Genomic DNA, 24,868 nt, shown 5'->3' on the forward strand with positions numbered 1-24,868 from the left:
GTTAATTTGTGGCACAATACATTTCTTATGATAGTCGTCGGCAGTTTTTCCGGTGCATGTGTGGTGTTGCAATTCGAAGACACAGAGAATCTCGTTAAGACGTATCTTGCTCAATTTCCTGATGAAAGCTAAAGGGAACACATATCGTTATGCAGTTTCACATTTCCTGAAGTGACCGTTGTACATCTACCAGCTTGGATTTGGCTGTAAAAATCATTTAGACGTAGCGTCTGCGCTGGCTCGTCAAGGATGTGCGGGTAAAACGTGTGGTAACCGCCGTCTACAATTAACGTATCACATCAACATTTTGGATTTTCAACATGGCATTTCTCGGAAAGCATTTAATTCATTTATTGGATTCTGTAGAACGTTATGATAAGGAAACGATACTGATTTTTGTACAGGACACACAAAATTGGGCCTGAAAGGGCATTGTGATCATCATCCCCCAGCACTTGTTAAAATTCAAGTGATTTGGCCACGTTGTACTGTTTGAGGGATAGTGGGTTCAAACCCCACTATGATAATATGTTTCCGTGGTTTCCTATTTTCGCACTAGGGGAAACCCCGGTTGCTTCATAATATCATCGTCGCTCAAGGCCCGTATGAGTGACATGTACTGGGTAGTGATGGGACATTCGATTCATTTGATTCCGTTCACGTTACTGAATCGATACAGTGATCCGATTCATAGCACATTAGAGTCACCGCTCCTACTGCATCTGTGTAGTATGTAACGCTAAGACAGCAGCAACAGTATTCATTGTTCGCTGCTGCCATCTGAACTCCTTTCTTGGAAAATAAATGCTAGTCACTCTAATACATCGAAGGTTTCCGGCGACGCAGGATGGGAAAGGTCCTGAATTAGGAAGGTAGCAGCCATGGCCTTAATTAAGGTACAGTCCCAGGATTTCCTGGTGTAAAAATGGGAAAACTACGGAAAACCATCGTAACGGCTGCCGACGGTGGGATTCGAACCTACCATCCCCCGAATGCAAACGCATAGCTACGCGATACTAACCACACGTCCAACTCGCTAAGTCATTTTTGAAAATATGTACTGTTTTTCTATCAGCAGAGGATTTTTTAAATCGTCATATTTTGTATAGGCTACCCGAGATGTACAGTAGCCCACTGGTTTTCTGATTCAACATACTGTTGGTTAAGTTATTGCGTCAGTCGGTTCACTTACTGTCCACATATTATTGAAGTCTTGTGCAACGATGTGACATACGAACTGAGACAATACTGAGCCGTTCTTCCCAATATAAAACAGGTACTTTTGAGTGGTCATGAGAATGACTAATAGTCACAGGGCAGGCTAGAGTCGAGTTTAATTAATTGTCAAATGTCAACTAAGTTATAATACTAAGATTCATTAAACTAATAAATAGTATAACCTAATAGCCTACCTACTTACTAGCTACTTTAGAATTATGTTTTGACTACCTTTTTAACTCTGAAAATAAATCCATATATTATTTAAACCTCCCTGTAAGAAAAGGACAGTGAATGCAAGTGGATATTATTTGCAAATGAGCTGAGCTCGTGAGTCCATTTAGCGTACGATTCTTTCAATGTACCATGGCTCTGTATGTATTGCTTCAGAGGAAGCCCGGCTCTCCGCCAGCGTCCACTGTCCAGTGTGCCGATAAGGAGCCGTGTGTATCTTGTGTCTCACTGAGCCGCGCTCGTTCGCAATTCTTTCGATGTGCCATGATTCACTGTCTCGCTGCAGCGGAAGCTCGGCTCCCCGCCAACGTCCAGTGAGTGCGCCACTCAGCACTGTCCGCTGGGAGTAAGCTGAATCGTGTGCCGTGAGCTCGCCGTTCCTGTGAATCGATTCACTCGGACACTTGATTGAATCGATACACTGCTTCGAATCATGCATTCAGTAGCCAACACTAGTACTGGGGTAACGCAGAGGACTATTAGCTCCGAAATTTCACAAGAAAACAACAAACATTCTGTCTTTTGATATAGTTTTGCATTCTATAAATTATTTGAAACATCCGACAAGACATACAATTGGTATGTTAATACTAGGTTAATTTGAATGTTTTAAGTCCGAATTCGTGAATGATTTGAACTTTTCTCACGGTTCCTTGACATTTCTATAAACACGGTGTTTAATTCGAATATTATATTGTTTAAATCGACCTAAAATTCCACATTAGAGCTCTCACATTAAAACAAATGTTGACCGGGCGAGTTGGCCGTGCAGTTAGAGGCGCGCAGCTGTGAGCTGGCATCCAGGATATAGTGGGGTTGAACCCCACTGTCGGCAACCGTGAAGATAGTTTTCCGTGGTTTCCCATTTTCACATCAAGCAAATACTGAGGCTGTAACTTAATTAACGCCACGGCAGATTCCTTCCCACTGTAAGCCTTTTCCTAACCTATCGTGGCCATTAAGACCTATCTGTATCGGTGCGACGTAAAATAAATTGCAAGAAAAATGTTGTTTAAAGATAATGGAACGGTGCCTGAGTAGTGGAGAGAGTCATCTGGTGTTGGAAACGAAACAGTCGATTACAGCGACTGCGTAATATGCCAACAATGACGACCTACACAGTAGATTCTCAGTTTTTAAAATTATCTGTAAGAACTGCAAATTCGTTCTTCTATTTGGAGATAGAAATGCGTATCTCAGTTCTGAAAAGTCTTTCATCTGAGACAATTCAAAAAATGACGGTATATTTATTTCATGTGAAGCAAATCCTACAGCGACAGAAACAAGCAGATGATATGCATAGTGACAGCAGTGTAGCTGAATAATTTCAGCTTGTTTGGTGACGCATCTCAGTGATTATTAAAAGCTTTACTTATGTTTTAAGAACGTTCTAAACATATGCTATAAAAACGAACATTTACTTTAAGTGTGATATTTTGATTCTTAAATAATTTCATTCAACAATTTTGTATTTAAAAAGTGTATCTTCCAACAGTTTAATTCTCGTCGTTACGTTACTGTCACACCAAGGCCTTGATATGTTGCTTTGTCCTTTGCTGAAAGCTTTGTTGTGGTTCCGACTGACATGTGTACGACCCTCCCTCGTACTCGCACGACTCAGCATGACGGACCGTGATTTATTGTTGTCTTCTTGCGGGTGAACTCATCTTCTCGGTTCAACGAAAGTCGTGCGAAATACCACTTTCTCCGAGAGCTACACTAATATAGCACCAGAGAACTTTCTCCTGTACCCCGGCACGTTCCGGGCATCAAGTGTTCATTGCGATATTAATTTGCGGCCGTGAGAGTACTTGAGGTAGTCCTCTTTGTTCTGTCTTCAACTGTAATGGATATTTAAATAGGCGAGTGGCCATTTCTCGCTAAGTGGATCTCTCATTACTGTCTTACAGCCGGTAAACCTTAGACAAGGTCTTCCTGGGTCTTATAGCATTTATAAGAACTGATCATTTGTGAAACAGAAGCTTCCGACCCGTACGAGAGGATCACGAAATAAAAGTGACATTTTCGAGAATGTCAAATATTTTTTGAGAAAATGGAACGCATACGAGAAATAAATGTGTGTCCTGTTTCCTGATGGGGGGTCGGGGATGAGGTAATGTGAAGTTTTACGGCCGGATGCCCTTCCTGACGCCGACCTAAGTTGAGGAGCTAATGCAGATGAAATGAATGAGGGTGAATGAAGATGGGTGAGGAGAGTGGCTGTGGCCTGGGAGTAGAAAATAGGGAACCAGGAAATCCATTCTCATGATGTCCGACGGTGGGGTTCGAACCCACTAGTCTTGGCTCCATAGCATTTCGCTCGGTATTTCAGAAATAAATGCATTAGGCACTCACCCAAATTTAGAAGAACATTTTTACTTTAAAACCTCATTTAAAGTAGCATTTTAAAATTTTATATAAGAATGTCTTGTAATCGTTCACACATCTAAGCTACTCTTCATTCCACAGATTAGGATGCTTCAGCTATGGCATTATCACTGTGACTTGCTTTAAAAATACTGTAGAAACTTGTGGATTTTTTTCAAAATACGTAAATTTCTTCGCAAAGATTTAAAAGCACTGAACTAACTTTCATGGCTTCATGCTTCAGGCAAATAGAATTTTTCTACAGTAATTTTCCAGAAGCAGCCATTCCTCCTGACTGTCTCTGTACTATAGTCTTTTTGTAGAGAGTAGAGGTGTTATGATGAACCAGTAATGTTAGTCTCGCATAAAGCAGTTGAAAAGATAAGTATAAACAAACAAACAAACAAACAAACAGACTAATGAACAGGCCGCTAGAACCTTGAGCTACCCTGGGCCATTTGGTCACGGTAAAGACATCCTCAGTCCTATTGAATGACTTTTTTGACCGCGTCAACTGCCTTTCGTCTCACATAATAATAATAATAATAATAATAATAATAATAATAATAATAATAATAATAATAATAATAATAACCATACGACCTCAACTACTGTGCTGCTGACATTTTATTTGACGCCCTTTGAGCTGCCTGCGAATCAATTTCCACGTTTTGTTTTACTTTACCAAATGGCCTTAACTACGCCAATAAAGACATTTCTCTATCTATCTATCTATCTAACTTCTCGTGCCGTTTAACAGGTTTGGACCCCTAATCTTGGGATTCAGAGATCCACAGGGTGCAACCCGTAAAAGCGAGGTCATGAGACGGGTAAGGGAGGCGTCTGCTGTGTTAGTGTCGTCAGTGTGTGAGTTGCAGGAATGTTTTCTAGGCAACGAAATTGGCAGTTGACGAGTAAAGTTCTACAACCTTGACACGGAATGAACCCAGGACCGAAAGACCTCTCTTAATAGACTGATATCATTGTAGCATTTTTCTTCTTCTTTTGCTGTGGAGTCGCGGGTGCAAACTGTGTCGCACATGTGGATTTGAACTTGTTTTCCGGACGGATGCCCTTCCTGACGCCAACCCTATATGGAGGGATGTAATCACTATTGCGTGCTTCTGTGGTGGTTGGTAGTGTGGTATGTTGTCTGAATATGATGAGGAAAGTGTTGGGACATACACATACACCCAGTCCCCGAGCCAGAAGAATTAATCAGAATTGATTAAAATTCCCGACCCGGCCGGGAATCGAACTCGGGACCCTCTGAACCGAAGGCCAGTACGCTGACCATTCAGCCAACGAGTCGGACTGATATCATTGTAGCATCAAAATGGAGGATGCGCTTACATTGTAGCTGGCTGTGAAAACAAATATTTCTATTCTTCAATCTTGGCTGAAAGAAAGCTCCTGTCACAGAGTGTAGACGGAGCTGTCTCCACTTCGAGCCCCATTTCCTGCTGCGGAAGTAGTCCAGAGAAAGCGTGGTGGGTGGAGAAAGTATTCCTCCGGTACCACCCGCAGCCTTCAACTGTTCTACTCATGAATCGCCAGCAACGCCTCGCACCGGAAGTTTGTCCTTCTGCTGAATTAGACACACGGTGGAAGTTCCCACTTGGCGCAGACCGCAGATCCCATCACCACCAATGTCTACAAGTCCCACCTTCCTTATTATTATTCCTTCACCACTCCCAAACTAATCCTTTCCCTCGCCTGCTTGTTACGGCTCAACCCTTCAGATTCACCATCCAGAAGGACCTTGACCTAAGAGGGTGAAGAACCCTCGCTCCATCACCTACGCAGTTTCCTCAGTTACAAGTTTCAGTGGCGTGACTTTAAAGATATACGTTATTCTGACAAACACCTGGCACAGTGCTGTAAAACATGGGGAAGTCATGCAAACAATTTTTTTTTTTTCACTTTCTTGATAGAGAGTATATAATATATGTTCGTGGAACACAAGTGTATTTTAAATATGACACTAACACTTTTACGTACATTTTTATCAGGAACCGTGAGCAATACAACCCAGTATACTATTTTATTTGCCTGAGAGCAACAAGAGAGACTTGCACAAAGTGCGTTTCGCCCACTGCAAATTCAAAGCAACAAGAGAGACTTGCAGAAAATACGTTCCGTCCACTGCGAATTTTTGAGAGGGAAATGTTTTATTTTGAGAGCAGAGCGGTAAAGTACGTCGTCAATTAGGTGGGATTAAGACTCAACAATTTACAACGTCCATCACTTATGATTCTGAGGAATTCTTTATCCATTTTATCCACACACTTGTATTATAGTTAGTGTCCTTCAGTTTTTCATTGTTCGTAAAGTTATTTTCATGTTTTAGTAAATAAAGTTTCCTAACTTGTTTTAGAACTTCTTTTCTCGATGAAAATGACTATTTGTTTTCTCTTTTGGATCCACGTGGCCATCCACGAGTGCATGAAACAACAGTTCGTGCCAGAATGTGGAATTTTTAAACGTGATTTGTTCCTGTTTGGGTCCGTATGGATAATCAAGAACAGACGAATATATAGTATGCGACAAAAGAAGCAGACATGCTCTAAACATCGACATACGTCATTTAAACATGTAGTCCGGTTCCGTGACTAAATGGTTAGCGTGCTGGTCTTTGGTCTAAAGGGCCCCGGGTTCGATTCCCGGACGAGTCGGGTATTTTAACTCTGATTGGTTAATTCCGATGCCTCCGCGTCTTCATCACTAGAATTCATCACATAGACGCGCAGGTCACCTACACGGCGACAGCTCGAAAGGCCTCTTTGGAGGCCACAAGCCATTACATTATAACATGCAACACATCGGTATAGAAAGTGTTCGAAATGTGCGCACTCATTGTTCATAACGGTCCTGTAGATAATAAACCACCTCTGGTCAACAGATAAGAAATGTGCCCAATATGTAGCCACCTGGCGGCGTGAGATGTGCGAAGTGTTGTGGCAGGTTCGTTCCAAGTTCGGTAGTCTTCCAACTAGATGTGAACGTAGGCGCGTGCTGGTGACTTGCCCTACATCACACAGAGAAGTCTTATCTCCCCGGCGCCGGCGCGGCGACCGTGTGAGAGAAAGTCTAGCGGTGAGAGATGTGGGTGTAGAGCGTGCTTATTGGGAACACTGCATGTGCTAAGAAGAACTATAAATAAAACAATAGCCATGACAGGCCTTGGCTTATAAGCGACCGCTGCTCAGCTCGAAGGCGTGGAGATTACGAGGTGACGGGTACTTTCTGTACCTGCTCAGTCAGGTAGCTCCTCTCGCTTTGTCTGTACAATCTCTCAGATCGAGTTAGAATTCCCCTGACCTACGTGGGAATCGAACCCGGGGCCTTCCTGTAAGAGGCACGAGACTAGGTGAAGCAGAACTACTCAATGAGAAAACTATGATAGAGTCGGGCTTCGGACCCAAGACCTGTCCACCTGCAGCTTAAAACCCCGGCGCCAAGCAAGTGGCTGGCCGGTTTGGTTCTCGTACCTGTCAGCTTGCATTCAAGAGATAGTGGGTTCGACCCAACACTGTCGGCAGCCCTGAAGATGGTTTTCCGTGGATTCCCATTGTCATACCAAGCAAATACTGCGGCTGTTCCTTAATTAAGGCCACAGCCACTTCCTTTCCACTCCTAGGCCTTTGCTATCCCATCGTCGCCGTAAGACCTATCTATGTCGGTGCGACGTAAAGCAAATTTAAAGAAAAACCCTGATAAGCGAATTACTCTCCCTCTTGACGGCTCCCTAGTTACTACAAGTAGAGCGCTTGTGATGGTGCCAATCCACCGCCCGTGTATAGCTACGTGGCCATGGATATCCTAGTTTTGAGCAAACTTTTCTCTTTACGTGACTGTGATCAGAGCGATGGTGTCTCCAGTCTTACGACAGGGGCGTGCCTTGTCATTTCAAAAGTCACACATCCATTGGCCGGGATTCCAATTGAGCTGAACTGCAGTAACACTCTTCGAGACAGAGAGGGCGCGCTAATAACGGCACAATTAGCGGTATTTTATTTCACGGTGACAGGAACCTCCCAACGGTAAAACACATCGTGATTGTTCCGGTCTCATAGTAGGGGAGTGCACTTCACGACATCGTACAAGAAGTGCCATCTCATATATTTTTCCGTAATGAAAGTTCATTAAAAGTCAAACTGAGTGAGGTAATAGGTCAGTCGTTGTCCTTGTATCATCAAGTTAGTAGTAACAATCCCATCTAGTAAGCAGCTTCAGGTACGTTGGAGAGCTCATCCGGACAAAATTCTGACATCCCGACCTCGCTATAATAGGAATGTGAAGGATTGATCCCTTACTTCTTCCTGCTGCCATCTTTGAGGTGGCACGTGTCGCACACGTTCGACAACTGTAAATATGAACTATTGGGGTGAGCTTTGAACAATAAATAGTTCCATTCTAACCTAACTTTCGGTTATTTAATAAAACGTTCTTTTTATTATGCCTAGAATTGTGTTACACACAGTATACTCATCTCTGGGCAACATACTGCAACATTCTGCATTTGGAGTACTCAGTGGCCGAAAGTGAAAATATGGAAATAAGATACTATAATATTAAATTATTTAACTGAACCTCACGTTAATCAATATTTAAACAAACAAGTTTAAATCATTGTCGGATATATTTATATATATGGTATGTTATCCACAGAAACTAGAAAATAAACTGAGAAAAATATAATTGCATGGTAACCAACCTCACAAGGCGGATAGGTTATGTATTGTAGTGCGAGAAATATGTAAAATGTTTTTTCAAGAATGTCATCCTTCAAAGTGCTGTTGCTGGAAGTCATTGCACTGAATGTGCCCTCACAGATCTACATCATCAGTCACTACTGATCTGCATTTAGGACAGTCGCCCAGGTGGCAGATTCTCTATCTGTTTTTTCCCTAGCTTTTTCTTAAACGATTGCAAAGAAATTGGAAATTTATTGAACATTTCCGTTGATAAATTATTCCAATTCCTAAATCAGGAGAGTAGGAATCTTTGTTGCCAGTAGATCTCTTGAAAAGCTCATTCATATTTAACTTTACAGAGAATTTTCCATAGAGTATCGATGTACTGAACCCTTTTCGTTAAATTATGTGTTCATAACAGTATCATGTGGAGGAAGAATTGAGTCCTTCACGATCTATCTTTCAAGACTGCAGCTTTTTGTGCGGTTACATCATGAACTACGTGTCTAAAAGCGTGCAATATGATTTTTAATTCTGTTTTTACAATTTGCCTTGCGTAGTACTGACACATAGAGGTCTCACGACGACGATGGAATAGGAGTGCGAAGGAAGCGGTCGTGGCTTTAATTAACATACAGCCTCAGCATTTTCCTGGTGTGAAAATGGGAAACCACGGAAAATCATCTTCAGGGCTGCCAACAGTGGGGTTCGAACCCATTTTCTTCCGAATGGAAGCTCACAGTTTGGCGGCCCTAACCGCACGGCCAACTCGCCCGGTAATTTTCAAACAAGTAGAAAGTAATTTTCTTTGAATTATTCAAACTGAGTTTTCTCTCATTGCTGGCAATTTGAAGGCTGGCCAGTGGAAGGAATAGCGTGTCTCCTACCTGGTGCTGTTGCTGCTGTTGCATCATGAGCTGCTCCTGTAGATGCTGGCAGGACGTGCTAGCCTGCACCCAGGCGGCGGCGAGGATGAAGGCGCCCAGGATGAAGCTCATCAGGATGAGGGTGACGGCCACGATACGAGTCACCTGCACCGCCGTGGAGCGCGGCTTCTGGTACGCCTGGAACACAACGCCCACTTCGATAATAATAATAATAATAATAATAATAATAATAATAATAATAATAATAATAATAATAATAATAATAAGGGGGAACCTACACATGTGAACATAGAAAAATGAGGTGTATTGAACTTTTTTCCGCAGTAGTGGAAATTAATACTAAAAGGAAACTTAGTATAACAAACACATTGTTGCGTAATAATTTGTCTATATATTTAGAAATCATATAACAGTATGCCATTACATATAATTAATTGTTCAAAATGGCGGTGTATCATGGCCACGGTTTTACCGTTTCCCTGACAATTTCTAAACACATGAATATTTTCTATGGTACATTTTCATTATGATTAGAAATGATATAGCTACAGCATGTACTAGAATCAGTGAAGTCCATCTAGTATATTTTTTTTTCGTAAAGCTATTTTCGAGTAGGCATTTATTAAATTAATTGCCATTTGAAAATATTTAAACTTAACCAATATATCTCCTTATCTATGAAATATACATTCATGCAAAATGCCATCTTAATATCTTAAAAACTCGCAGATTTATCAGGGAAACGGTTATAAAAAACAAAAGATACGGGACACAAGCAAAAAGCTTACCGATAAAGGACTTGCTTCGGTGACAGGGCTTCATGCTTTTTTCATAACTCCAGAAGTATTGGAGATACTAACAAAAATTTTGCACTGTTATAAAAGAGAAAAGTTCAATTTAAATGAAAAAAATAAATTGAAAAATCGCATTTTTGGTCGGTCAAAAGTGTTGGTCCCCCATTAAAAACTTTACTACAACACCGATGTCCAGTCCGTAAGTTCTACTGGACAGATTTGCTTCTCTCCGGAATTACCTGACGATGAATTATCAGGTATTGATAGGTCTGTAAGTTCAACCAACTTCAAGTAATCCTAAAATCAAATCACTAAATGACTGTACTTCGTGGGTTTACAGTTCACGTAAATATATCGGCGAAATTAAACGATTAACAATGGCCGGCGTCTATAGGCAAACCTCCAGTTCAAACCAAATTTGGTAAACATCTGGAGAAAGAAACTGCGCAGTTACGACACCTGTAAGGGTGGAGTGGGGAGGGGGTGAATTGTAAAAATAATCGAAAGCGACCTGTATTCGTGTTCATTCCATAGTTTTCGGGGTCGTTGAGATGAATAGTGACACTCCGGATGCCGTTTAAGTCTCCATCGGCATTGGAGGTGAAAAATAAAATTTCCAAAATGACAGAAATTATGGATGTACGTGGGCATGTTTCAGCATAGCTTTCAACCAAATTTGGTACATATACGATTTAGTTCATGGATAAAAATGTGTTTGAGAAAAGTCCCCCTAGCACCCCCTAGGATTGGGAGTTAGAAGGGAGTGACATGAAAACATAATCGAACATCACCAATTGATATTTCTCGGGATGGCTAAGATGAATAGTGGCTCTCACGATACCTTTTGAATCTTCATCGATATTGGGGGAAGGGGGGCGGGGGGGGGGAAGAAATGTTCAGATGACTGAGATTATGGATGTACACACATGTTCATAAAAACCAGAACACCTTGAAAGACTAGTGATAGGAAGTTCATATTTACAGGACATGCACAGTAGTATGTTCTGAAGAAATGATTAATGTTTGAACTATGTCGGCCCTCAGGTTCAAGGTTCACATCGTTATCTCGACGCACCATTACCGAATGGTAAAATGTGAATGCAGCTCTCGTTGCCGCAATAAACCAAAGGTAATGGATCAGTGTGACTTGAGAAGACGTGCAGGATGCCACGCAGACGTATGCGAGAACCGTACCGTCAAAATGAGGTAGTTTGAAAGAGGGTGCATTATTGGCATGAGAGAACGTGATGCATCCAACCGAGAAATTGCTGCTCGTGTGGGACGAAGTGTGTCAGCAGTGCAACGGATGTGTACAGAATGCTTCAGAAAAGACCGTAGAACACGACGAGTTGGGTCTGGTAGCACCAGCCATCCCCCCCCCCCCCCCCCGAGAATATCGTCACCTCATCCGAATGACATTGCAGGACAGATCTGCGTCCACTTCGGCTCTGGCGCAGCAAGGGAATAGTGTAACACATCGTACACTATCAGGAGTGACAGTCCGTCGTGGTTTATTACGGTCTGGATTACCAGCGCGTCGTCCACTTCTCCGCCTACCTTTGACTAATGTGCATAAACATGCTAGACTGCAATGGTGAACGGAACGACGTCACTGGGGACAGGAATGGCAGCAGATAGTGTTTTTGGATGAATCCAGGTTCTGTTTGTTTGAAAATGATGCCCGCATTTTGGTTCGCCCAAGACAGTAGGAGACGCATCACATTCACTGCATTCGCACAAGGCATATAGCGCCAAGTCAAAGCCTTACGGTGTGGGGTGCTATTGGGTACAACCACGTGTCCAGGGCACTGTGACAAGTTTAACCTACGAGAAAGGCATCATGCGACCCGTAGCCACACCCTTTCTGCACGACACCCCAGGCCCGATATTTCAGCAGGACAATGCGCGACCACATGTTGCTGCACGAACACGTGCCTTCTTGTTGTCACAGGATGTCAGACTGTTACCTTGGCCCGCCCGATTACCGGATTTGTCGCCAATCGAAAAAGTGTGGGATATGGTGAAACGACGGATGCGGCGCTGTGACCCAATGCCAACCACCAAAGACGAACTGTGGAACCATGTGAATGCAGCATGGATGGCTATACCCCAGGACGCCATTCGCGCCTTATACGCGTCGATGCCATAACGCATGGAACACGTTATCAGTGCCCATGGGGGACCCAGTGCCTACTAGGCAACAGGACACACGCTGTACGTAAGTGACTGAAATGCTAATCGTTTCTGCAGAACATACTAATGAACATGTCCTGTGAATGTGAACTTATCTCTAGTCTTTCAAGGTGTTCTGCTTTTTATGAACATGAGTGTATGTATGTATGTTCCAGCGTAGCTCTCAACCAAAATGGGTAAACATCCAAAAAAGTACCTGGCCAATGCATGGCGCATTATTGCACCTCGTTATAACGAATGTTCCGCAGCAGCACGGATCTTCCAATAATAATATGTGCCTGGTACTTCGTACTTATTTCGGATTAGGTATACTAAGTGGAAAATAGACTCAGTTCAACATTTGTCTATGACGGAAAATACACAAACAGAATGTCTCTCAACTCGGTATTTAAGTTGAGGAATCGCCCGGTTGTGAGTGGCAATATTGCGGGAACCAGAACTTCGTGCGATAACTGTGCATAATACCATTTGTATAAACTTTAAGTTCATGATTTATGTTTTTAACCTACAACAAGCTTCAAATTATCTCTGGAAATATTACTTTGTGAAAAGTATATATATATATATATATATATATATATATATATATATATATATATATATATATATATATATATATATATATATAAGAAACACTGTAGGAAATCTTATTTCATATCGGATACATTTTTGTCGTACAAGCTATAATAATGCAAACATTAACGTTTATTGTTTATCCGCCAAGGTTGATATTATAAACCGCGCGGTCATCAGTCCTTACTGATCACGAAGATCAGTAGTGGCGCTAAGAAGCTCGCAATAACCTCGCAATAACAGAATATGGGCCCCTCGTTTCCTGATAAGGATATTTACAACCTTATTTCGTAGTAGAGGGCTGTATATTATTACAAAGAACAACTACGACGCAGCGATAAAAATAATAAGAAGAATTACATAATTTAGTTCTCAAATCCGAAAGGAATTAAAATAATACACTTATATGGTACGAACACACACACGCACACACGAAATACATATTCCAATTATGTGTAACCAAAACACACTGACCGTCACAATATTAAGAAATAATTTCCTTCCTAGGACGAAATAATTTACAACTCAACCGTTCATCGCAGCCCTACTTAGCTACACTGACTGCCGAGAGTTATAAACAGGCTCGAAACTTCAGCATTTAGTTTTGATAAGGAGGATGTCTTTGTTGTCGCATCTTCGCTGACTACTTGGGTTCTTAGAACTGGATGTTACTTCAAAAGCCTTGTTGTGAGTGGCAGCAACGGGTGGTTATTATTGGAACAGGTTGGAAAACCCACATTTTTTCTGTAATAACTACCGTACTATTGAAGGAAGGAAGAATCTCTGCACTACGACGGCCTACGTTTGAAATAACCCTCTGTAATACAAATGATACTGTGTTGTGTGCTGTACCTTCATCGTATGCAAAATCACTTTTCAGCTACTGAAGTAAGAAACAGTAATGGGCCCCTCACAAGCCATGGGCGGGGTCTGCGGGGTCCTTATCACTACCACTGATGAAGATAACGGAAGACGAATGAATCGTAAAGGAGGATTACAGTGAGGATGCTACTCCTAGAGAAGGTTCTAGTTACTCACAACTTTGCATAAAGTAAGGAATTTATTGAATTCCAGGCTCCAATGAGGATTACTTAGGGCCAGCAAGCGGCCCAGCTTTACGGCATAATGCCCTTCCTGATGTGATGATTTTGTGTTGTATTAAGACAGACCATAAGCACTTAAATTCCTCGGGCTGGCTGATAATCGAACCCAGAACCCTCGGTACGCAGACCATTCAGATGAGGAGCTATCAGTCTTTTAGCGGTGTGCGCATCAGCTGAGTTAAAATAGCTAATTCCAGGTTTTCTTCCAGAACAAATCTTAATTTCTATTTCTCTTGATTCTTGTTTTTTGCTAGTTTGTTTAAGCAGTTTATATTCCTGTTTCATATTTTACTTTAATTCTATTTTAGTCTCAGTCTATAATTTACGTTTAGGTAAAAAGATAATTGATTTAAGTGACTTTAAACATCTGTTGAGTTCATTCAAAGTTAATATTAAAATTGTAACTCCTCTTGTTCGTCAGCTTACTGTGCCGCACCACACAGCTTTCATTTCATTCGTTTGTAACGTGAGTCTACATCACAAATTTCAAATTATTCATTTAAAGTAATTTATATTTCTACCTCTGCCGTTCTTACCACCTATACTTCCCTCGAAAACCTACTGAACAACTCCTCTTTGTCTTATTCAATTCTATCTCTTCTTCCCATCAAATTTCCCCCAATTTGTTGTTCTCGTATCAATTCGATCCAGTACCTCTTCATTGTTCAGTAACACCACATTTCACAGGCTTCTATTCTCTTCCTTTTCGAGATAGTTATCGAGCATATATCAGTTCCATACGATGCCAAACATCTTTCTTATATCCTCTTTACTTATTTCACTACCCAAGCAACAATATTTATCTACGTCCTTTAACGCTTCATATTTCCTGCATCACCTCTTTTCGTTCGATTATACCCCATGAAATGTTTTGCATTTATTTATTTTCGCCTTGTACTCCTTCTCCAAGACTATGTTCGTAGACGTAGAAGTTTTGTCTCGCACTGGGAGTTGAAGGCAGTACCAATATGTATGTATGAGTCACGACAGGAGGCGGTGCCAGCCACTGAAGGTCACTAGGCTCACCTTTCACTGCCCTTCGCCGCGCTGTCACGACAGGTGATACTGGTGTTTCAGGAGATCTTTAGCTTACGAGAACAGAGTGACGATGGTTGTTTAGTCGTACTCCGCTCAACCTTTAGCAGCTCCATTTATTTCAAGTAATTGTGTGAAGTTATTTGTCCGACTCGTTGGCTCAATGGTCAGTGTTGACGCTTTCGGTTCACAGGGTCCAGGTTCGATTCCAGGCCGGGTCGGGGATTTTATTACGTCTGATTAATCTTCTGGCCCAGACACTGGGTGTTCGTATTTTTCCCAACACTCTCCTCTTTATATTCAGACAACACATCACACTACCAACCAGAAACGGCATCCGGCCGTAAAACAGGGCCAAATCCACATGCGCACCAGCGACTCCACAGATGGGGGAAAAGCAGAGGAAGAAGAATGGTATGAAGTTATGAAACTGTACGTCTTGAACCTGATGCTACCAACCACGAGAGAAACAGTGAATACTGAATATATCCCTCCATATGAAGGGGAGCAGGGCGTAAAACTGGGTCGCATGTGTGTAAAAGTGGCAGAAAATAAGGTTTAGATGGTCTTGTGATTTTGCCACTCCGCATGACCTTACTTTATTTCTTTAGCCGATATTTTTCATTTTCGAGAGATGTGATCAGCATTATTTACTAAAGCATCTTCATCTCCGCGTAGGAGCTGCACTTCATTGCTCTCGATAGACGAAAGACTTGGTCACTCTCTCTTCACTCTTTTCCAATAAATTTCCCTCCTGTGATGCTACAAATGAAACTCTCTCTGTCTGACGAGACTTCTCTTGCCAGCCTGTTCCCACATGCCACTTACCGATGCTCTCGCTGGGTGGTGTGATCCTAGCGGGGGTGGACCGTGTAACGAGGTCACCTGTCACCAAGACCTTTCTCGGAACTCAACAGAAACGAATTTCTCTTCTAAGAAGAAATGCTCCCATAGCTCGGTATGTAGGACAGGAGGCCGTGGGTTCGATTTTTATATTCAAGAACCTTATAGTTGCATTCCTCAGAAGACATCTGTAGTTCTCTTTAATTGACACTATTGGGCTTTTAATTTGACAAAGTGTAAAATGTGATCCTCAATATTAGAACAACATACATCCATAAAAATTAGTATCCGAACATAATTTTGCAATAAGGTCGATAAAAAAGGGTGTAAGATATGAAAAAATTGTGTTAGTAGTGAAAAAACAGAGACTGATTGATGAGAATATTTAAAAGATAATGTTGTAGACCACCGTCATCTTCTCACTGGACGAATGAAGCACAAGACACTCCACTCGCCGGTTAAACGAGCAGAAATTTGGAATGAATTGAAAAGGAAACTAAAACGTCCTTTCTAGCGCAATAACAGGATATGGTGTAATGAAATTTGGCTTCCAAGTTATGTAGTAATAATAATAATAATAATAATAGACTAATATAGGTATGGCAGGGGAAGCACCCTACCAGAGCGAAAATCCACAGTTCTAGTCCTTCAGTCAAGCAACTCAATGTTGAAAACATCCCAGGGATATCAGCTACGAATTTTAGGTATATAAAGCATAATAAAGTACAGTATGAAAATATATGTCCGCCTCTGTGGTGTAGTGGTTAGCGTGATTAGCTGCCACCCCCGGAGGTCCGGGTTCGATTCCCGGCTCTGCCACGAAATTTGAAAAGTGGTACGAGGGCTGTAACGGGGTCCACTCAGCCTCGGGAGGTCAACTGAGTAGAGGTGGGTTCGATTCCCACCTCAGCCATCCTGGAAGTGGTTTTCCGTGGTTTCCCACTTCTCCTCCAGGCGAATGCCGGGATGGTACCTAACTTAAGGCCACGGCCGCTTCCTTCCCTCTTCCTTGCCTATCCCTTCCAATCTTCCCATCCCTCCACAAGGCCCCTGTTCAGCATAGCAGGTGAGGCCGCCTGGGCGAGGTAGTGGTCATACTCCCAGTTGTATCCCCCGACCAAGAGTCTGAAGCTCCAGGACACTGCCCTTGAGGCGGTAGAGGTGGGATCCCTCGCTAAGTCCGAGGGAAAAACCGAACCTGGAGGGTAAACAGATGATGATGATGATGATGAAAATATATAATTTCCTTATTTCTAAAAATTAAAATAATTTTCTTAATCATCCTTATCCGGTGAGTTAGATTAGCAGTTTGCCTCTTTCCACCACTACGGGCGGTAATGTGAGTCAATGCAGAGTTTCACTTAAGCCCTTATAACTACATTCAGTGTGGACATAATTCAAAAAATCAGAAAAGCGTGAGGATATTGAATCAAGAAACACATTACAGAAATAATTATTTAAATAAGTTAATTTGGCTAGAATTTTAATAAAAAGAAAACGAGTAAAGAAACAAGTGATTTTAGGCTGTTTTTCCGGAACTGCATTTAGGCCGGAAGTGAGTTTTAATTGTTTAAGTTTGATAGAGCTATACAAGACTCGCAATTTGAAACCTTTGTGGGCCGTTTTTCCCTTCAAGTTATGCTAAAATTGGTTAATTTTACGTTTTTCGTAGTATGGGGTCAACGGCCGTAGCCGTGTTGAAACGCCGGATCCCGTGAGATCTCCGAAGTTAAGCAACATTGGGCGTGGTCAGGATTTGGATGGGTTGCCACGCGTTGTTGGTGGCAACCCAACAGGGAATGGAGGAGCGGAAAGGAACTGGCCACCCTACCGCACGTAAACTCCGGCTCAGGAACACCTCTGCGGAGGTTCGGACCTGCCGTCGGGCAGAATAACTCTTACCTTACTGTAGTAGCAGTAATTCAGAGTTTTCCACTACAACCTTGTACCTTACAGTTAACATCTATTCAAAACGTACTGTATGTAAGGAACACGACCTAATAGGTAAAACAATTCCATTAGAACCTTGGTTCTTAATGAGGTTGGTGAGGCGAAGAAGATGTCAGTGGTGGTGGAGAACAATCCGACGAGCACTAAAACATGACACCAAACTTAAATTTTATAAAACGTGGGCCAGAATTAATATACAGGAGTGTACAAACACAACAAGTTCATTTAAAAGTTCGTTTCTTAGATTAGTGAACGGATACTCCCTCGAAGAATAACAAAACTACTTTGCTAGTTGCTTTACGTCGCATCCGCACAGATAGGTCTTATGGCGACGATGGGATAGGAAAGGCCTAGGAGTTGGAAGGAAGCGGCCGTGGCCTTAATTAAGGTACAGCCCCAGCATTTGCCTGGTGTGAAAATGGGAAACCACGGAAAACCATTTTCAGGGCTGCCGATAGTAGGGTTCGAACCTACTATCTCCCGAATACTGGATACTGGCCGCATTTAAGCGACTATCACAAAACTACTTTAGAAATAACAAAACTTGATATATTGTGTAAATGAAGGAGTTAGAAAAGGAAAAATCGGAGAGGCCACGTTCTAAGAATTAAGAGCAACACAGTATCAGACCTTTCCCTTGAAAGCCATCCTGTTGGAAGCATAGATACCCATGAAAAGATGTTTGATTTCTCAGATCGGAACCGATTTAAGGATTCCAGAACATACGTATATTAGACATATTCGGATTCACAAAAGGTTGTTCTATTTTTAAAAAATGTGTTTTGGGTGACATTTCATGTCTGTTATCTTTAATAACCTATCGGTGAGGTGGAAGCCAAACAATAACGCACAGCTATGGAGTGAGGTCAGTAATTCAGCCTCGCGCATTACGTCAAGCGTTAGGTGCAGGGAAGGTGTGGCCGGATATATTACCATAACAAAGGCGTGTGAAGGTCACAGAGAGACGGAACTGCAGGCACACAAATAAGCTACAGCAGAGAAAGCTCGCTCTACAACCAGGGGTTGTTTACCACCTCACTTTCTCTTACTGAATTAACAGACAAGTCTTCTTTCTGTCACCAAATGTTTTTGAGAACTTCCCCTTCCATTTTCCGTTTATTCACAATCTTACTTTTATGATTACGCTGTAAACGTTATAATTGCATAAATGACATTCGGCACTCTGTGGTGATTATGAGAAAAATCAACCAATGAAAACCTGCCTTTCATATCGATATATATCGACGGAGTGCGATCTCGAGACTGATCTTGTAGGGCTCTATATCAAGAATGTGGGGATCATATTTTGCGGAAATAGCCCATTAAAAATATACAGCTAGGATGATAATAATAATAATAATAATAATAATAATAATAATAATAATAATAATAATAATTTAGTGTGGCTATTACTAGCCGAGTGCAGCCCTTGTAAGGCAGACCCTCCGATGAGGGTGGGCGGCATCTGCCATGTGTAGGTATCTGCGTGTTATTGTGGTGGAGGATAGTGCTATGTGTGGTGTGTGAGTTGCAGGGATGTTGGGGACAGCACAAATACCCAGCCCCGGGCCATTGGAATTAACCAATTAAGGTTAAAATCCCCGACCCGGCCGGGAATCGGGGACCCTCTGAACCGAAGGCCAGTACGCTGACCGTTCAGCCAACGAGTTACAGCTAGGATGAAAGTAGCGGTACTAAAACCATTCAGTTACAGCCCTGATCCTTCTGATTTTATATTGGATACATGTCCACACCCAACCAACTTAGTTTATTAGCGCCGAGCTGAGTGGCTCAGACGGTTGAGCGCTGGCCTTCTGGCAGGCTCAGTCCGGTGGTGTTTGAAGGTGCTCAAATACGTTAGCCTCGTGCCGGTAGATTTACTAGCACGTAAAATAGCTCCTGCGGGACTAAATTCCGGCACATCGGCGTCTCCAAAACAGTAAAAGTAGTTAGTGTGATGTAAAGTAAATAACAACATTAATATTATTGGTTTATTAGCAGCTGATGTGTTTCAGTTCCAAACAGAGCAACAGAAAATATACATTCAGACATGCCTCGCCCTTGCCTGCCACATTCCAGACTAATAAAATTTATTGAGAAGTTTAACTAAAATTTCTAACGGTTCTTTTCAGAACAAGTTCAGTTACTGAACAACTTTCTCATAGTTCTCTTGACTGTCCCGCAGCGTTTTCGCGACGCTAGTGAAGTGAAATACACGTCAGTTCAATACAATTTAATTCACAATTGGCTCATGTTAAGAGACGAATTACGAACAATTTATGTGGCTGGTTGGCCTGTGGCACGGCGCATGCTCGAACCGTAGCAATGAGTACCGATCGGCACGAGCGTTTATATGCGATCACAGTTTACGAAGTTGACTTCTGAGAAGAGTTTGATGCCGAACACGGTAATCATTTCCTACAGTATTGTGCTAAGTCTGCCGGATTCAGTGACACATTTTACATTCACAAGTCGATATGAAGCAAATTAAGAAAATCTCACGTCCTCGATTCCCGGATAACATTGTCTCTCAGGATTGTGGGGTAGCCCTTCTGCTTTCCAACTGTACATCTAGATGATCAAATAGACGATATTCTTCAAAAATCAAAATTAAATAATTTGAGCCCCTTCCTATCTGTACGAGAATGTACAGAGTTATTCCTCGCAAACACAATCGTGTACCTGAAAGTCGTCAGACATATTCAACGGTTCGGATGAGCTCCGGAAGTAGAAACCTGAGTGTGAGCACATAATTTCCTTATTCTAAAATTCGAATTTGTGTAGTCTGAGCTTGTCACGTTAAAATGATTAAGAATTATCGTGTTATATGGCGGTGCAACATGTGTGTTCGAACCACGAGGCTGAATTTCATGATATCCCTACAGTTTATAAACCATGCCATAGAAGCTCTGAGGTAGTGTTGTATTCCTTGACCTGATAAATGGAGAGTTCAACGCTCGGGTAAGAGGATCATATTTCATTCAGAAGTTTTTCTTCATAAATACGTAGTTACTTAAATAATCAATATTACAGTTCAGATACCAACGAACAACAGCGAGTCCTCATTGATGTCCCTTTCTCTTCTGTTGGGAATTAACTCGGCCAAGGTAAACCAAGCAGTGAGCCATCACTGAACAAGGGACTGCAAGGAGATCCTCTATTCAAAAACAATGTTCTTCGTTGATCTGACGTATTGGTACTGTTGATTACATATCAGTTAATTTTTAGTCAAGGAAACTCTCTGGGAGCTACTTTCTGAAAAGCAAAAATATTTCGTCTTTGAATATTTATAACAAAACGTCTTTCCCTGTGTTTCTTTACTTAGTCACCTGTGAATGTTATGCAGAAGGTATGGAAGTGACGCACCCACTAAACGACTATAAAGAAACAATAGACGTGGAAAATCAGAGAAAATATATGTATAGATGTGAACTTGCTCTTTACACTGAATTAAAAGGAGGATGTTAAAAACGAAGGAGAACACAGAAAATGAGGAAAGTGCGAAAAGAAGTATAACGAGGAAATATATGCAACTAGAAGTTAGGAAGTTGTAGTCTACGTTTGTACGAGAAGTAGGATAGAATACATGAAAATGAGGAGGCTGTCCCCACTCCAGTCCCCGGGAAGTCAAGCAGGACACATTGTATCACCCACTCACAAGGATAATCCCACATCCTACGCAGAGTAGTTGTCGCCAACTACGTGTACGCAACACAAGAAGTGCTCTAAATGTTCACCATGCAACACTCCAGGCATTGCACACATTCAGCACGCTGACTCCAAACTTTATCATAACCCTTAAGTGCCCAGTATTGCACATGTGCAAAGGAGAATTTACTTGCTGCATTCTCTTGGACAGTTGAATATTGTCGTTCCTACTTCAGGAGCTTTCAAAGTGTGTATTTAATTCTACCTTGCAGATTAACTAAGTGCCACTCTCTGTCTAATTGTTCCTCTCAGGACTGAGTATCGTGGCCCAAGGGCTTCGTCGTTTCGTTCATAAGTTGGTGTCATTCTTCCGGACAGTAGATCTGCATGGCAAGTCTGTAATCCTCCCCAGATGATTCATCCACCTTATTGTGTACCATCCTGGTGATATTTGCCATAAAGTTTCCTTGGATAATCAGTGTTTTTCAATTGCAAGATTCTCTGGCGTACCACTTGAATACCAACTTCCTGGCTGACAGAATCATTTGTTCGTCTGGCCATTCATCCTTCTCCTCCACCACATTTCAAAGGCGTTAATTCCGTTTCTGTGTTCAAATTTTGTGGTCCAAGTTTTACATACATACAGGAAGATCGAGAAGACAAGTGACAGGACTTGTATTTTCTTCGTAGACTATCTGCACGTTCCAGTAAGTCCCGACGCTATATTTCCCATTCGCAGCTACCTGTGTCTTCGAGTGTCGAACCCAGGTACGTAAACTTACAAACTTTTTGGAGGTTTTTTAGTTCTTCTGCGCCTAGTGTCAAGGCTTTTCACACTTACTACCAAGACTGAAGTGTCTGTTTTAAATTACAACTAATGAAAATCCACAGCCTGTTTCCAGTCATTCAACTGGGTCAGGAAAGGAATCTACCGGTGAGGATAGGAACTGTGCTGGCTGCCGAAGTCTGTTGCACTCGTCTGGGACAGTGATTAATGACTGACAGATGAAATGAAATGATATTGGAGAGTGTTGCTGGAATGAAAGATAACAGGGAAAACCGGACTACCCGGAGGAAAACCTGTCCCACCTCCGGTTTGTCCAACACAAATCTCACATGGAGTGAGTGGTATTTGAACCACGGAATCCAGTGGCGAAAGGCCGACGTGCTGCCGCCTGAGCCACGAGGATCTCTTACGTTAATATGGCTAGGATTTGAATACAAAACAAAACGAGCAAAGAAAGGAGAGATTTTAGGCTGTTTTACCGGAAATGCATTTAGGGTGGAAGTGATTTTCGAAATTTGTGTTTTAGTTTGATAGAGCTATCCAAGACTCACAATTGTAGGGCGCTCTAGCCTTTTAACTTTCGGCACGATTGAGGAAATGTTTTTCGTAGTCTGGGGATCGCTACTTTGTCTGCTAAAAAAGGTTTTCACCATTAAAACAGGTCATCCTTGCACAAATACTTGCAAAGGAAGGCGCATTCGACGTAGCTACCTTTTGGATTGACGTCGAGTAATCTAGACGTGAAAAATAAGTGAAGTATTTCTGCCGTTACGGAGCGGAAGTTGTGCCCGTCTGTCCCATTTCAAAGAGAACCAAACCTAAGAACTACCAACAACAGGCATAAAAACACAGCTGCCTCAACTGCCCCGAGTATAGCAAACAATATTTCAAGAGAGTGCGCATAAAGCAGCTCTAGAGTTATGTAAGGAGCTAGATCATGAACAGTACTCACACTTTCTAGCTCTGAGAGAGGTGGTGTCATTGCCCCGCTCGACCTACTTCCTCACAAGGATGAGAAGGTTCTGGGTTTGAGTCTCCCAGCAGTGAAAGTGTATGACCATGACTTGGTGCAGCATAATGTCAAAACTTCCAGTCATGGCACTTGTTGTTGTTGTTATAGTACCTTTCACTGTCGTTAACGACGTGGAAAGTTGTCAAAACTTCACCATTCGACTTGTCCCTTGTTTTAACTTTCCTGAGTACAATATGTGTACGTTCCTCTAATAAAAATATGTTTTAAATGGCTATTTAATATTTAGATATAATTTTCTCATAGGATTTAGAGAAATCAAACTTTCCTAATGGCCGAAAATATACTAATCTTTCAAAAAATATATATCTCTTTAAATTGTAAATAGCACGGTACTCACCACCTCCAAGGGAACATATATTTTGTTTCTGAGAGTCGATTTTACTAGAGTGAAATACTTTTTGGATACACTTGTAAGTCTCTGTACAAAAAAGTTATTACTCCGTCAAAACTGTATGTGACTTTCTGCAAGAAAACGTGGCTTGTTTATATTTACATCTTTGTTGCTGAAGCAAGGAGATATACACTGACATTATGAGTCTATTCTTCACTGTGGTAGTTTCTTAGATATGAGGCTACAAATTAGACAGATGTCATGTCTAGATTCCATTAATGGGGAGTATGTGCCACTGTTCAGAACCAATGATGACAAGACTAGGTCGCCAATTGTGGCCTATTCGAACAGTTTTTGCACATAATACTGACCTGCAAAACTGAAATCACGCAAATTGTTTGAACTGATTTATGCATAACTGGGTGTTCTGATTTTAAATCACATCCCATGGTATAACAGGATAATTGAAAGAAGTTTTAGTTCTTATGGGAAGTACATTTTGTTTTTTTAAACAATAGAAAATCACCGATTCAGCAAAAGTCGTGTAAGTCACATTTCTGTATTGTTAGCTCGTAAGATTTAGCAGCTCCCTTTAACAAAGACAGCTGTGTGAATTCACTACCAATAATTAATTTGCAATATAATAATGTCCAAGCCCACAATACCAACTGAATTTATACTACACACAAGAAAAACCGACTTATCTGGTTCTTATCGGTGACTGTTTTGCATTTCGAAATAATCTGGAAATAATATTTGGCTGTTTCTTCAATATTGTGATGAAATGACTTATCTTGTTAGTGTCAAAGGACGGAGAGCATTCACCTTAGCAGGTTATTGAAAAATTGTAAAAAAAAAAAAAAAAAGCCTCGAAAAATTACTTACCTGGTTTTTCCCCCAGGATGAGCGAAATTTTGACTACCATTTTCCTCCGCCATGAAGTTCAGTTGAAAATATGTGAAATGCGTGCTAAAGTGCAAGCATGCACTAGAGAAAACTGTTTGTTATGTTTGTATTATTTGGTAGAAACTCAGTGCTAAAATTGCTTAAAAATCCTGTGAATGACCTTTTCTACTTTCCATTAAAAAACCTTTCTGGTATCTCTCCTCTCGTAAGTATCCAATGGTTACCATATCTCAGAAAGGTCTGAGTTCAAAGGGGGAAAACAGTGCAGA

At 41.6% G+C, this 24,868-nt stretch overlaps 1 protein-coding gene across 1 annotated transcript in view; it reads right to left on the minus strand.

Annotated features, from left to right (window-relative positions):
* The window catches only part of Msr-110, a 75,831-nt gene that overhangs the window by 41,729 nt on the left and 9,234 nt on the right, over positions 1-24,868 (minus strand). The window contains exon 2 of the mRNA XM_067146673.2: positions 9,404-9,580. Within this exon, the coding sequence (XP_067002774.2) occupies positions 9,404-9,580 (177 nt within the window). The remainder of the gene's footprint in view (positions 1-9,403; positions 9,581-24,868) is intronic.

Source organism: Anabrus simplex, chromosome 1 (assembly GCF_040414725.1).
Source record: "Anabrus simplex isolate iqAnaSimp1 chromosome 1, ASM4041472v1, whole genome shotgun sequence".
Taxonomy (NCBI): Eukaryota; Metazoa; Arthropoda; class Insecta; order Orthoptera; family Tettigoniidae; genus Anabrus; species Anabrus simplex.